Genomic DNA, 16,272 nt, shown 5'->3' on the forward strand with positions numbered 1-16,272 from the left:
CCGTTAGATTGGAGTTGACTCCTCTCTTTTGACTAGGATGGTGGTTCGAAAGTGCGTGCAAGTATCTATCTGTGTGTGTGGGTTTTCGATACACTTTGTGGGTTAGTCTGGTACCACATCGTTCTACTAGTACATCTAGGAAAGCTATCCGTTGGTCTTGCTCAATCTCCATGGTGAATTCTATGCTCGGGTGTTGGGCGTTCAAGTGGTTTAGGAAACGGTTCAGGATGTCTCTTCCATGTTTCCAGATGACGAAGGTGTCATCCACGTAAAGTAGCCATAAAGTCGGATTCAATTCAAAAGTGTCTATCGCCTTCCCTTCAAACCGTTCCATGAAATAATTAGCTACCACTGGGCTAAGTGGACTCCCCACCAGATGGCGTTGGGCAAACACGACATCGAAACAGTCTTCAAACCCACGAGGAAGATACAACAAAGCCTCAGGTCGGCTAAAGACAAAAGAGACCCATTATCAGCAGCAGGGGTCTATCGCATTCCGTGCACTTGGAACAGCAAGCCATGATGGTTAAACCTCTGAAGAAGCTAGCCACTCGCGCCAGCGAAACGTCAGGAAGAAATTCCAAAAATCCACGGCTTTCAAACTCGAAAAGCAACGACATTCCATATAACAATGTTTCAATAAATCTATCAAATCTGGCATCAATATAATAATGTACTTAATAAATTTAATTCAAATTTTATCATCCTAACTTCACTTTTAAAATCTACACACAGGTAGAAATTTCCAAAGAATTCTTTAGAATTTGAAGCTGGCAACAACTTTCATCACTATAACCACTGATTTATGTAATCGGAAACGTAATGTACATGTAGATTTATTTGTTATGAATATTTTTTTAAATTTTTTCATGTAGGCTTATACAATTTTTCAATTGTCTGATGGAAAATGAATCAAATTATAATTCAATTCGGTAATGATTTCATATATTATTATTTTCATAGTTTCCTTCTATCGCAGCGAAAAATGACCAGGTGTGAGATAGCTTAACGTTATCAAATGAGTAAATGAATGAACTAATTTTCTGTGGTTTTTATTTCTTCAATATATTCTTTATGGAAAAAATTCCATATGGGTATATTTATGTGAACAAATTACAAAATACATGTGAAAACATTATCGAAAATTATTTTTTATTTTATTAGTTGCGTCTCCGAGGCCTTCTCACATCTTGTTAAAATATCGGTATAGATAACTAGACTTCTGAAGCGCTACCCTGGATTCAAGGTGATTCAGAAATCGACTGTCTCATTCGGAATAATGAACACTGATGGTGACAGGTACAAGACAATAGATCACAGAATCTATTTTTGGTGAAGGGCATGAAAATAAGTATGGACGTGTTAGTCGTTGGCTGATTTCAGAGTTAGGATGAACTCCTCATTGATATATGCATTTGTCGTGTCTTCTTGAGGTTTACGAAAACTCTTTCGAGAGTGGAAAACGTGCAAAAATTGCATGTAGACGTGAAATATAATCTTCAGAAAAAAATTTCATTTTTGAAGTCCGCATTTTTCTTTTGAAGTTTTTTAGCAGCTGTCCTATTTGTAATTTTATTCTTGAAGTATGAAGAAGCACAAAGATATTATTCCTGTAGGAGTTTTGATTAATAAATTATTTTCCTTCAGATCAATGGGCCACTGAACAACGAAAGGTTGATTATTCCTTGATAATATCGGTTCTCAATGAGACAGAAAACAGAATGTCATTCGAGTTCACAAAAGGTTTCAGTCAACATTAATAAAAATAATTCGTCTTAATTTGATCAACGGATTTTTATTCGAACTGTTTGGTATGCCATAAAACTTTGTATGTTATTTATGATGAATTACTCAAAAAAGTGACTTTACTCGTATAAGTCGTGATCCGGATTACCTTGAGTATCTAATATAGGGCCACGTTTATTTGTATTACTCATATCAATGGCATCTCTCAGACTGGTACATCTCTGTTTTTGTTTATTAAAATCAAATTATGGGAACATATTTCAAAATGGTAAGAGAAAAACATTATATTCTTTCAGTTACACAAATGTTAGATGAACCAATTTGAGCTCGAATTGAGTAGCATAACAGAATTTTATTTAGAAAAATTCAACACCAAAACAAAAAAGTCGATGAAATATGTTATCTAGACGTTGGATTTTATATGGAATTGACATTTCATCGCATATCGAATATCTTCATATTAGTCACTGGGCTATGCTTGAAGCAGTAAACAAATCTTAAGAAATGAACTTTAAACGTTCAAGCCAGTCTCGAATATACCTACACAGTAAGTTCAATGGACTGACGCCTATCAGAAAACAACTACTCTCCCACTCCTCTGGCTAATACCACGAAGGGCGATGGATTATATTCGACAGGCGTCAGTGCAGGAATCTTCACAGAAAATTTCCTGCATATGCAATTGGCAATACAACAAGTTCATTTCTTTAGATTTGTTTACTGCCAGTTTCCAAGCATAGCCCACTGAGTAATAAGGAAGTTTTTCTTCCTTATTAAGAGGAGAGGACAGCAGAGAGGGTATATTATGGATATGCAGTTGGTTAGTACCTCGTCCACTAGATGGAGTGACATTTTGTTGTTCGCTCCAACTTAGGAAGAGGAATGAAATACTCTGAAAGAATTCCGATTTTCAATTATGGAATATCATTGACTTTAGGTCGCTGATGGTCACTATCTCTTGCACTGATGAGTGGCAATTGCATATGCAGGAAATTTTCTGTGAAGATTCCTGCACTGACGCCTGTCGGATATAATCCAACGCCCTTCGTGGTATCAACCAGGGGAGTAGTTGTTTTCTGATAGGCGTCAGTCCATTCAACCTACTGTATAGGTATATTCGCGACTGGCTTGAACGTTCAAAGTTAATTTCTTCAGATTTGCATATCGAATAGATAATATCCTAATCTATGAAAAATTTCATTGAATTTTTCTGTGGAACGAACAGAAAAACGTACAACCTTTTCACGCATCCATCAGTCATAGTAATGATTTCTTTTATGCTCCGGTGATAGAATACCAACACTTTCTAATATAAATCATTCAGAGATAGATATATTCGAAGCAACTAACAACCTTTTAGAAATCAATTGTTTGTTCAATTTGTATAGATATTTTTCAGTTCATGTTCAATTGTCTTCCCACAAATATATAAATGAAAATTTGTGAAATGGTTTCTCCTTTAATTAATATAAATAAATTTGTGTTGAGTGGAGAACGCTTTGAATAAACCGGTAATTCAAAAGTGATCATAGAAAATGGTCACATAAAAATATGATAATTGTATGCCCACTTTCAGTGGGTTTTGTTTAATGTTTAAGATTCAGAAATCGAGTGGTTACGGATATTACCAGATTTAAACACAATTCTGCGGTCTAGTCTAGTCTATTCGGATTGAGTGGACCCACTGGTTCCATAAGCAGAAATACTGGATAGAAAAGTACTTAAAAAACCGTACACTTGGTGAATAACAAAGCTTAAAAGCAACTCAGAGTAGAACTAAGAAATTAATATGAACCTGAACCATCACCTGAAAACAATTGTAAAGGTATATCAACAAGTGAAGTCAATATCTCTACAAATATTTATTATTTTCTGTCGTATATCCATATTGAAGCAGGTTCCGTTTCGTACACATTTTGCTTCAAAAAACCCCATAAAAAAAGTCAAAGGTGTCAAATCTGGCGAGCGGGGCTGGCCATTTTGTAGGACCTCGACGGCCAATTCAACGACCGGGAAAAGTAGTAGTAAGAATTGTAGATGAGAATTTTTGATTTGATTTAAAATTTTTTCTAAGCATTCAGGAAAGCTCCACTAGTAAGTGAATTATTTTTCAAGTTCATATCTATTCTTGTAGAACCGGTACCTGCAGATTCTAAAGAAACTAACTACAATGAAATACGAGGACTTTTAAAAAAATAAGGTGAATATTCAAATTCTGTGAGCCACGTACATTCGATTAACGACTTTTTTATATTGATACGCTCGTCTCTAACATATGTTCACAGTTCCAGTTGTTTAGCATTTTAAGTTTGTTGGTGAGAGGCATAAACGTCAAAAACACCGGAAATATTGACAATGGCATCGGCGATTGCACTATGAGTCAGAAAAATGTTAACAAATGGTACAAGTTTTTCACAGAAGATGGCGCTGGCAGCACCAGAACATTGTTATGGAGAATCGTCAAATCGCTAACAGATGAATTGCTGAGAATGTAGACATATCGATTGGCTGATGCCATGCAACTTTTTCTGAAATTTTGGGCATGAAGCATTTGGCAGCGAAGTTAACCCAAAAATTGCTGAATTTTGACCAAAAACCCATAGCGTAAGCATCGCTCAGTTGAATGACGTCAACGGCGATTCAGATTTGCTTGAAAGGGTCTTCAACAGGTGACGAATCATGGGTTTATGGTTATGTAAACGAAACCAAAGTCCAATCGTCTCAATGGAAGAGCTCAGGAGAGCCGAAATAAAAAAAACACGAAGTTTGATCGAATGTCAAGGTTTCACTGATTGTTTTTTTAGATTGCCGTGGCGTGGTACATCAGTAGTTCTTGCTACATAGTCGCACGATCAATAAGGAGTATATTCTAGAAGTTATGCGCCGCTTCCGAGAAGCAATACGGAGAAAACATCCAGTATTGTGGAAAAACAATTCATGGCAGGACCACGCTGGAATCAATCATCAGTGCAAGAAAGATCCGATCCAAACAGGACTGTGCCTGAGACTTGACTGACTTCAATGCGACTCGACTGTATATACTGTGTGTAAGCGAAATTGAATAAATTCATTATTTCGGTTATGGTACATATTTTAACAAAATCCTGAAACACGTCAAATTTAAATTGTAATTTGACATACTTCAACGGAAAAATGCTACCCCTGCCTTCAACGCTCGTTGAATGACAGGCACAACCCCCAGTTTTTCAAATAAGAAGTGTAGGCTTGTGATGTATCGTTTGAAAGGTCTCTTCATTTTTTATTCAACAATGTTATCGCTTTCAAGTTTATTGCAACAATGAAGGTAAAATAAATTAAAACCATGTGGTTACCGAAATTCGATAAAATACACTAAAAACTTATTGCTATATACTCAAAATTTATTTTATGTTTAGGTATTGATAATAGGAAAGTAAGCAAGATTCATAACAATGTTATTTTTAGATGATATCCTTTAAAAAAATGTAAATAATTTCCGTGGCAACGTTAGTTTGAAACGCATTGTCAACTTGCTTTGTATGCTACAACATTAGTTGTCAGTATTTTTATTCAAGTTTTAAGTTCATTAACTTCAAGTCTGACAAATGGTTAGATTAATGAATATGCATAAAATAACAGTTTTAAAAATGACTGGTTACAGAGATGAAACCCGATCACAACAGGAAGTAGCTCGCCTATTTCATGGGAAATTTCCTAATTTACCGCACATATCTCAACGAACAATAAGCAAAATAGAGAAGCAGTTTCGCGAGCTTGGTCATGTGGGGCAGATAAAAAAATCAGCTGCCAATGCAATGAGTGATGAACTCCAATTAGATGTGATGCTTGAGTTTGGGAAAATCCACATACATCGAGTAGACAGGCATTCACTACATTCAATGTTAGCCATACATCGCTAGTAAACATATTAAAAGAAAATAAAATGCATCCCTATAAAGTGATACCTACTCAGGAGCTCATGACGATTTTGATAGAAGAACTTATTTTTATGAGCAAATGATGGACTTGGTGGATAACAATATCATCCAATTAGAAGACGTTTTCTGATGAGTGTACTTTGTCTCTTAACGGCCATGCTAATCGGCAAAATTGCCGCTACTGGGCAACGGAACATTCTCACTGGATGAGAGAAGAACACACGCAATACCCTCAAAAGGTTGATGTTTGGGCAAGGATTGTAGATAATCATAACATTGGTCCCTTTTTCATCGAGAGCAACTTGAATGGCGATAGTTATTTGGCACTTCTTCAAAATTATGTCATTCCAAGTTTAGCAAATTTATATCCTGCTCCAGGAAACCTTCAAGTTCCAGTGAATACGATATGGTTTCGGCAGGATGGAGCATCACCACATTACCAAGTTAATGTCAAGCAATACCTCGATACAACATTTCCCAATCGGTTGGGTCGAGTGAATGGCCTGCGCGATCACCTGATCTTTCATCATTAGATTATTTTATGGGGATATGTAAAGAGCAATGTGGACAAAACTAAACCTTCAGATTTAAATGAATTAGAAGAACGAGTAGGTCAGTCACGCCTGATATGTCAAATAATGTTAGAAGACAGTTTTATTTGAGATAAGGATGTTGCCAAGACGTTCGCGGTGAACATTTTGAACATCTACTTCGTTAACATCTATAGTTCTTTTTCGTATTCTACATTTCATTACGTTTTTATATATCACAAACCTATACGTCCCATTTAAAAAATTGGGGATTGTACCTGTCATTCGAAGGTGATAGATTGTAGTACTGGCATTTTTACGTTGAAGATTGTCAAATTATAATTTCATTTGACGTGTTTCGGGATTTTGTCAAAATATGTACCGTAACCTAAATAATGAATTTATTCCATTTGGCTTTTACACACTGTATGAAAAAATACTATCAAATAATAAAAAGTGCATCTCGTGAACAAAGTCCCATATGGAGAAGAAACATCCCATGTATCTATACTCAATGCTTGATGTCAGTTTTTACACAAAATTTGATGCAAATTCTTTGATCCGTTTGTTTCGGTAGCAAAAAATTGCCGAACACGTGAAACATTCTAACTTTAAGCCTCTCACCAACAAACTAAACATGCTAAACAGCTGAAACTGTGATTATACTATATTGGAAACGAGTGTCCCAACATGAAAAATAAAAATTGATAATCGAATGTACGACGTCCGAGAAATTTGAACATTCACCGTGTTTTTGAACAGACTTCGTAATCAGTAGAAAGCACAAATTACAATGTGGCGATCGTTGTAAATACATTTTTTACATATTTTAAGTACCACTCTAATGTATATGTTTGAAATTGAAACTCTTTGTGCTGTGCACCACTGCTATTATTTTATGTGTTACAATTTTCTTCAAATAAACTCACTCACCTGTTGCCACATCAGATCGTGAAACTCCGTCGAGAATAATGAAGCCACTATCATGTGGGCAGTACACAACATGCAGCCAAAAACTGCTGCCACATACGACTTCAGCGGCATCATAGCATAGGCTAAAAAAACCACGAAAATCACTTGCCACGTTCCTTCTGCAGCTACTTTGGCAGATGAAGAGATGGGGTAGAATGGCAGTGCCAGAGCACAAAAAGTCGCGAGAAAAAAGAGCACCACGTAGCAAACCCAAAGTAGGTAAGCGTCTTGCATGAACCTGAAACAAAATGATGAAAAGTTTCAGATTGATCTTCCATGACTGAACAGAGTGAAAAAATTACAGTATTTTGAAACTGTATAATATGGCGAGTATAGGATAAAATTTATGTGAATCAAAATGAATGTAACATTTGAAACTACTGAGTTGATATATGTGTCATTTCAATATTATTGAAAGTGTTTATTATTATACCAGTCCCTGGTCTTATCATATGACAAGGGACTTGAAAAAATCCACTTTGATAAAAGTGGGTTGTGTTACAATAAAAATTGACCTACAAGAATCGTAATCCTATTCTGATGGCTCACTATAGTTTACCAATTTTGGTAATCCCTTCTGTATTATTTCTGAGCATAACCCAGTCATACAAATTAAGCATAACCCTATGTTTGAATACAGAATACACATTCTTCACAATAATGTACATTAGTGTTGAGTGATGTAGTGGGTTACGTATGTGATGATTCTCTTATATGTTACCATAACATGCATAACATGTTGGATTAACCCTGAAATTATTTGTTCAGGTGGAAAGAGTAGTAAAGGCGACTATAAAATACTGGCTTTGATGCATGGTGAGGATTCAGACCCCACCTGGGGTCAGAATTATTCAACGGTGTTCCAACGGAGCCTCTTTGTATTCATGAAGAGAGAAAAGATTCTACGAACGACGAGGATAATCATGGGATAGGAAGTGTCCGAAATCACAACCAACCAACGATGTGGAAGAGCAAAGAAGGATCTGCCGAAGCAGACAGATCAGCTTGACACCAACGCATACTATCTGACTTGTAGATGGGGGAGGGAATGACGCCTGAAGAAGAGGTTGAGAAACACGAGCAGTTATGGTAAAACACTGAGATATCTTGAATGTAGACAATGAAACTGAATAAAATACACGCAACATTTATAACTGCACTCATAAGTAACCAGAATGCGTGGTAAGAAAAGTTGCTCCGAAGATTGGAACATACTTCCGTAGGAAGCTAAAATTGGGTATATAGTTGGTTCTTAGGTCTTAGATGCGCACTAAGATTTTCAAATATTCTAACTGAGTCGCCACCCGTGGGGGTAAAAGAGGACGTTTACATTTGAAAATTACCTTTTCATTACTCCATACAGCTATATTTGCGGAGGCTGAATTTTTTTGTAGGTTCGTTTTATGTTGTAGATGTGCAATAAGGAAGGATTTTTGAATATTCCAACTGTGGCGCCCCCTGGGGATGAAAGAGGAGCATTTACATATGAAATTTACCTGTTTCTCACTGTTTATCCGTACCGCTATATTTCCGGAGGCTAAAATTTGGTATATGGGTTCCTTTTATGTTGTACACATGCAATAAGATAGGATTTTCAAATATTCCAACTGGGGCGTCAACCGGGGCGGGAAAAAAGCGCGTCCATGAATCAAAATTGTTATTTCATCCCTCTTTCTCCATACCGGTATATTTTGGAGGTTGAAGTACCGGACCAATTATATGTCGTTCTTTCAAGAGTGACCGCCAAAGAAAACATATTAGTATTGTCTACTGCGTAATAACTGCCATTGCAATGGTTAGAGTAAAATATTATTTTATTCATAGAGATCAAGGTGGATCACCCGTTTCTTCGGTGTCGATATTTTTCCAGTTGAAAAAGCACAGAATTACTTTACGACTGTCGGACCTTTGAGCGTCGTTGTGGTCATGTACAAGTTGGGCTAGACTCAACAAATTTATACAGGGTGTCCCTGGACTTCCTCTTTTCCTCTCGGGAATGTATAGATGGGGTCAAAATATCACCAGTACTTCATATAACTTTTTTTCCTAAAATCCTTCGTTACCAAGTAACGGGCCCTCGAAGTTACAAAATGAAAAATGTTTTTCTTTGATAACTTTTCAACTGAATATTCAAAATCATTCAAATTTTGGTAATTGATTAAACAAATGAATTCCTTCGATGAGCTTTCATGCAGGAGTCAGTTGTTTTGCTACAAAGTCAGGAACGGACTACCCCCGATGGTCCACACCCCAAAACTTTGAAATGACAGATATTTTTCAATATTTTTCAACAAATTAAGGTTACTTGGACAATTTTATGAATAAAAGTACTCGTGTGGAAAGTCGATCGGAGCAACGAGTCTTGATAAAAATGTAGTTTCACTCGACGACATCAAACCCGCTCGTCCACCATTATTTGAAATGAATAATTATCAAAGCAGAAATAATAATGATAACGTTAATTCAACAACATTTATCCTGAGATGTCTACCATTATTCAAAAATATTAGTTTTTAAGGAAAATGGAAATGATAGGTAAAATGTTCATAACGAATTTTTATAATGCACACACGTTTAACTAACGAAACTTAAGAGCCTCAAGAGCAAACAGAAATGAAAAATCCGCTACAGAAACTGCTCGATATGACCACCTTCTCTCTCTATACATTTTCTTAGTCTGCGAAGACACCCTCTCTGTACTTGATATAGCATTCCAGGGTCGTTTCGTATGACTTCACAATGTAATATTATTCTATTCAACAATGCATCTCTTGTGTGAATAGGTGTAGCGTAAACAAGGCTTTTTAGATGCCCCCACAGAAAGAAATCCAATGGATTCAAATCCGGAAACCGCGATGGCCATGAATATGACCCACCTCTACCAATCCATCTATTGTGGAAAATATGGTTCAGATGGTCACGCACAATCAAACTAAAATGAGGAGGAGCGCCATCATGCATAAACCACATATCTCTTCGGGTTTGCAATGGAACATGTTCCAAAAGCCATTCAAATCGTTCTGAATGAACTACAAATAACGTTCTCCATTCAATCGGTCCTGTAGAACGAATGGTCCTATAAGACGGTTTCCTATGATACCAGCCCAAACATTCACGTTGAATTTCCGTTGGTGTTTGGTTTGCAATATCCCATGGGGATTTTCTTCGGCCCATATATGGAGATTATGAGAGTTGATAACTCCATCTCTACTGAAACCTGCTTCATCAGTGAATAAAACTCGATTAATAAAAGTCATATCCTCTCTTTGCCTATCCATGAACCAATTGGCATATTCCAGTCGTGCTGGAAAATCTTGAGGTGTCATGGCATGTACCTTCTGGATGTGAAATGGGTGGAGCAGTTGTTCCCTAATTATTCTATGAATAGTGGACTTGGATGTATGGAACTGTTCTGATAGATTTCTGATGCTCATTGAAGGATCATCAGCGACGGCTTCCAAAATATTTTCCTCCAATACAACGGTACGTACAGTCCTAGGAGCGCCCTCACCACCTCGTGGTGAGGGCGAATGTTGAGTTTCATGAGATTCAGATAACTGATCAACACGAAACGTGATTATTCCACACGTATTATGTACATACAAAATATGGAATGAATTCGATATTTCATAGTAGAGTAGCTTGTTAGTTTAAAAACACCACGAATCTACAGAACTTGATATTTCTTTTGAAAAAATATCTGCTATCACAATTGTGACTTAAACTTCCATATAGGTACTGTACTTTTTGTTTACGACTTCATTTTAGCATACTTTGTATTATTCCTGTTATAAATGTTGTTGAATTAACGTTATCATTATTATTTCTGCTTTGATAATTATTCATTTCAAATAATGGTGGACGAGCGGGTTTGATGTCGTCGAGTAGAACTACATTTTTATCAAGACTCGTTGCTCCGATCGACTTTCCACACGAGTACTTTTATTCATAAAATTGTCCAAGTAACCTTATTTTGTTGAAAAATATTGAAAAATATCTGTCATTTCAAAGTTTTGGGGTGTGGACCATCGGGGGTAGTCCGTTCCTGACTTTGTAGCAAAACAACTGACTCCTGCATGAAAGCTCATCGACGGAATTCATTTGTTTAGTCAATTACCAAAATTTGGATGATTTTGAATATTCACTTGAAAAGTTATCAAAGAAAAACATTTTTCATTTTGTAACTTCGAGGGCCCGTAACTTGGTTACGAAGACTTTTAGGAAAAAAAGTTATATGAAGTACTGGTGATATTTTGACCCCATCTATACATTCCCGAGAGGAAAAGAGGAAGTCCAGGGACACCCTGTATATTACATCTTGCCGAAGATCATACGCTTGGGAAAGTTAAAAAACGATGAGGTGAGGTTTTTGTGGCTAGCGATGCTGACACGAGGGCTTGAGAGTTTTTGGGAGAGACACAATTAGTCGGTCGCCAGAGCCCATCGAGACGAAATCGGGGGTCTCACCCCTCAGCCTTTGAGGCTGAGGAAAGTGGCCTAAATAGGCGAGTTATTTTGTTTGTAAGCGCGTGGTGCGAAATTTAAGGAAAATCGTTAGTGAAACTATAAACTGGTTAGAGAGATGGTTGGGTTCCTAGTGCGGGTTGTTTAGCTAGAGTTCAGATTTCAATTAAAAAAGAAAGCAAATTTAAGGTTAAATACCACTCTCTCTGCAGTAGAAGTAAAACTAAAAGTATTTTGTACTAAGTTAGTGGTTCAACAGGTTAAATTAATAGTAAGTAGCAGGGTAAAATTGGTGGCATTTCCTTTGTTCTTTTTTTTATTTTATAGAATTTAACGTTTTTTAAATATGATATTTTACATTTTTTATTATTTTGTCCATATAGTCGTTTTCTTATTATACTTTATATTTGAAACCTTGGACTTTCATTTTCTCTTGGACTGAGAAAAACAACATCCTCGTAGAGTAAGATGAAGTTAAGAGAACAGAAACAAATAAGTAACTTTTTTTCAATCTGTCGAGAAGAGAATAGTGGATGATGAGCATTTTAATTATAAGATTAAAATTCAGTTCTGGAACAACATAATGAAAGAATATAAGTATGTATACCAAATGATCAGATTTCAAAAAGAGCGGCACGAACCCTAGAGCCTTTTTGGAATTGCCTAACTTCCAAATTTTGATGTGGAGAAATCTGCATTTGGTGACAGCAGCTGGCAAAATTGATTTGAAAAGAATAAATAATTACAACTAACAAAAAAGCTGTGAACGTTGTATATTTGGATATTCTATAGTAACCACATTCAAACGAAACATTGAGCATGAAGTGCACTGAGAAAATATATCTAGAAACATACGCGACAAAACTTTTTAGAAGTGGAGAAAAAAATCTGCTTAACCGGAGCGGAGATCTATTTAGAATAATTTAGGAGTCCTTATATGGAAATGGAACACATAATGCAACAAGATTATCAAAATAGAAGAAAAATGAGCCAATTATGATGCTCAGTATTCTAGGAAGACTTAGATGAAATCGTATATCCAGACGACTCTCTAGCAGAAACAATTATAACGATGTTATAAACCAGATTCTTCAAAATCTAGAAGGTTAGAGAGAGAATCGCTAATAAGCCGAGCACTTGAATTTCTTTCACGGAAGATCTGAATCGACCTGTTATTCACAATTTGGTAATCTTATTATTCCTTTATTCCAAATAGCATCAACAGGGGATTATAGAGATAATGTTAGACGGTATCTTGACCACGTCTTTTATAAAAGGTAAATAGATAGGGCATATGAACAAATATGATTGAAAAATAATGTAATGATATTTCTCAACGAACTGTCAGTAAGGCCCGAATAAAATTTATTGGCCATTTGGAAAACTCAACAGACTCAGGAAAGACTGAATTTTCAAAAAATCAGTTTGTTTGATAAACTGAAAACTTTTGTTGTGCTTCGTCCAGAAAAATATGCTCTTTCAAATGAAACTTTGAAAAATAGATGTTGTGGTTTGAAACAGCGTCCGATGACATAATATTCAGAAAGTGAAAGATTTACCTTTTCGAGATAATAAATAATTCCTTACTTTACCGAAAGTATCTGCCGTTTTCTGATGAAGAATTTATTCCTCACCTCAACGAAATGTTCCAAACGGAATTGTTCAAATTTCATATCCAGAGACTTTCTTGTTGATGTTATTAAACTCACAAAAAGTTGATGGCGAATTCAATTCACGAATAGCCTCTGCTCTCCTTGTTACGTTATGGTGTCAAACAATTTGGGACTCGTCCAATAAACTTTATGAAATGTCTTCAAATATTTTATGGATCTATATAAAGTTGTTAACTTTGAGAATTTCTAGTTGACTCCGCCAATTTTTCACTGGATGACTTCCAAGATATCGACGGTATAGACGCGACGCTCATCACCACCAATATTGAAGTGATGGAATGGACTTTCTACCTATTAATGACTGATAGTTTTATCTGAGCTTACTCATAAACTACATAGTTACTAACTTAAGTATAATAGGAAATAAATTTCACAAACTCATTCAAATTGGCATGTAATGAAATAAAATAGCTTTGTTTTGTATATATGCTTTTCATTCTGTTCATTTTTATAAGTATTCCAGAAGATTGTGTTTCAAATCTTTCAATTCTGAACATACCACATTAAAGTCGTGATTGAACTTATGCCGCACTGTCAAAATTTGAAATTGGCCTTAACATTCAAGAAACTACTCCTATTCTTTTTTAAATTTTAAAAAAAGGTTCCCCGTGTTAGGTCAAAACGAAGTTTTGGCAAAAATCACAAGTCACAAAAATATGTCGAGACCTTATGACGCTTGACGCTTCTGGTGTTTCTTAAAGTTGGATAGACCCGGTTCACGGCTTGTTTTAGTAGTTTCTTAGGAAGAATGGAGTCAATAATATCTACCATGTAACCGTTGTTGAGAGTTAACTTTAAAAATTAATTTCTGACTGTGTAATATTCTACAGTTTATGAATGATGCAACTTTAAGCAAAATCATGTTGTGAAAGTCAATCAAGGAAATTTATCACCCCCATTTCAGTGGTGAATTCAACTGATAGGTGGATGAAATTGACAAAATCTACAAACTTGACCAACGGCTTTTCCATACCAGGGAAACAAATTGAAATATCATCTATGTACCCGTATAAGAAACTGTTAATCAACTGATTATTATGAATTTTATTTTTAATGGATTTTCCATTACTAGCTTTTTGCTGCATGAAGAAAATTTTTCATTGAATTTGAAATCAAGAAAAATGAGAAACTAAACTTTCTAGGTTTTTTACCACTCTTATTTGTAACTAACGTTACTGCAGTTTCGTCATATAAAGACATTTTCAAACTTATACATTGAACTAAAAATGATTGATTACATTAGCCCTCATATAACACTATAGTAGGTAATAATAATAATAATAATAATAATAATAAACGACTTTATTGCTTACATACATAGAACAAAAAAAAATACACATATGATATGGATTTGGCCCAAAGCAAAAGGCGAAGTTCAGTTTATAATATGATATAAAATCAGCTCATAAACTGTTCTTCCACTTAACCTTAAGTACATCGCTAGGTGTGTTGAACTTAACAATATAACAGAATTGAAAAAGAAAAAAAAAAGAAAGTTAAATAATTAAAGCTATTTCTAATATAATTTCCATCGTACGATATCAGGACTGCATTGAAAACAAGTGTTTCTTGAAGGCCTTCTTGAATCTTTGCAAACTGTAAGATTTGAACATGGTAGGGACCTGATTGTATATTGAACATATTTGATAAGTATAACTACGCCTGAATATTTCTAATCTGAATATTGGCGGTGAAAGGGTTCCTTTACATCGGATTTTTAGATTATGTGTATCGGATCGATAGGTGATTTTTCTGTGTAAATATGAGGGTGTTTTATCGAAAATATTTTTTTGAAAAAGAACAGCAGCATGTAATCTCCTTCTATTACTCATATCTTTTAATTTGTGTGAAATATGTTCTCTTCTGCGGATATTAAATAATAATCGTAAGCATGAGTTCTGTACTTTTTGTATTTTCAATTAATATTGGCTGGACAAGAATGGACCGTAGAGTACATCTGCATAATTGAATACGGACAGTATTAATGACTCACACAAATTTGATTTAATTTGAAAAGGAAGGAAATATATATTGCCATATGTAGTTTTAAGAGTGAAGTATGCACGTTGAATAAGCTGATTTATCTATTTTTCAAATTTTAAATTGGAGTCCAATATTATACCTAAACTTTCACTATCAGAAATCTCATCTCTTTTGTTTTTGTTGCCAAAAAGAATAACATTAGATTTACTGCAATTAATACTAAGACAGTGATCCTCTGCAACTTCAATGAACTTATTAAGTTCCTCATTTATAAGGTCACATGACTCTACTACCGTACTGGGGTGAAAACTATAATAAATTTGAGTATCATCCGCATATAGGTGTACATTACAAATCTGAAGAGTTTTCACTAGGCAGGAAGTATATATAGCAAAAAGCAATAAAGCAATAAAGGTACTTTGAGAACCTGGATTTTGTTTACCTGTGATAATGTGGACACGCTAATTTGAAATTCGGTGAAAGTAATTTGATCATTTAACAGATTGCACCCGCAATGTTTATGCTTGTGAATTTCCAAGAATTCCAAATAATTGAGATTGCAACTCTTCCTTGCATAGTGCAAAATTTCTGTATCGTTTAGATTCAGGAACCTGTGATTGCATGCCATGTAGTCTGAAGGACCTTTCATGTTCAGCATACCGTTTTCTCAGAGCACATGCCAGGTTATCTGATTTCCTATTCAATGCCAAAAACAAAGTGGACAAGTTGGAGAAATCTGTAGTTCATAAGCTTAATTATCCGGAGTGCAATAGTGTTTATGTGAGACAATGTGGTCGAAAATTCTCAAAACGGTATGCTGAACATGAAAGGTCTTTCAGACCAGATAAAAATGAATCGACCTTTTCGAGCCATTCCTTGGAATGCAACCACAATTTCCCGAATCTAAACGATACGAAAATCTTGTACTATGCAAGCAAAGGTTGGAAATTCAATTACTTGGAGTACTTGGAAATTCATAAGCATGAG

The 16,272-nt window shown here is 35.4% G+C and overlaps 1 protein-coding gene across 10 annotated transcripts in view; it reads right to left on the reverse strand.

The window, feature by feature from the left end:
• Positions 1-16,272, reverse strand: part of rut (adenylate cyclase rutabaga) — a 599,728-nt gene that overhangs the window by 268,556 nt on the left and 314,900 nt on the right. For all 10 annotated transcript variants that reach the window (XM_074173689.1, XM_074173685.1, XM_074173688.1 and 7 more), the window contains exon 3: positions 7,127-7,403. In XM_074173689.1, coding sequence (XP_074029790.1) covers positions 7,127-7,403 — 277 coding nt within the window. The remainder of the gene's footprint in view (positions 1-7,126; positions 7,404-16,272) is intronic.

This window comes from Leptinotarsa decemlineata, unplaced genomic scaffold, assembly GCF_025532065.1.
Source record: "Leptinotarsa decemlineata unplaced genomic scaffold, Ldec_3_MD MMD2_tig00000251_RagTag_RagTag, whole genome shotgun sequence".
Taxonomy (NCBI): domain Eukaryota; kingdom Metazoa; phylum Arthropoda; class Insecta; order Coleoptera; family Chrysomelidae; genus Leptinotarsa; species Leptinotarsa decemlineata.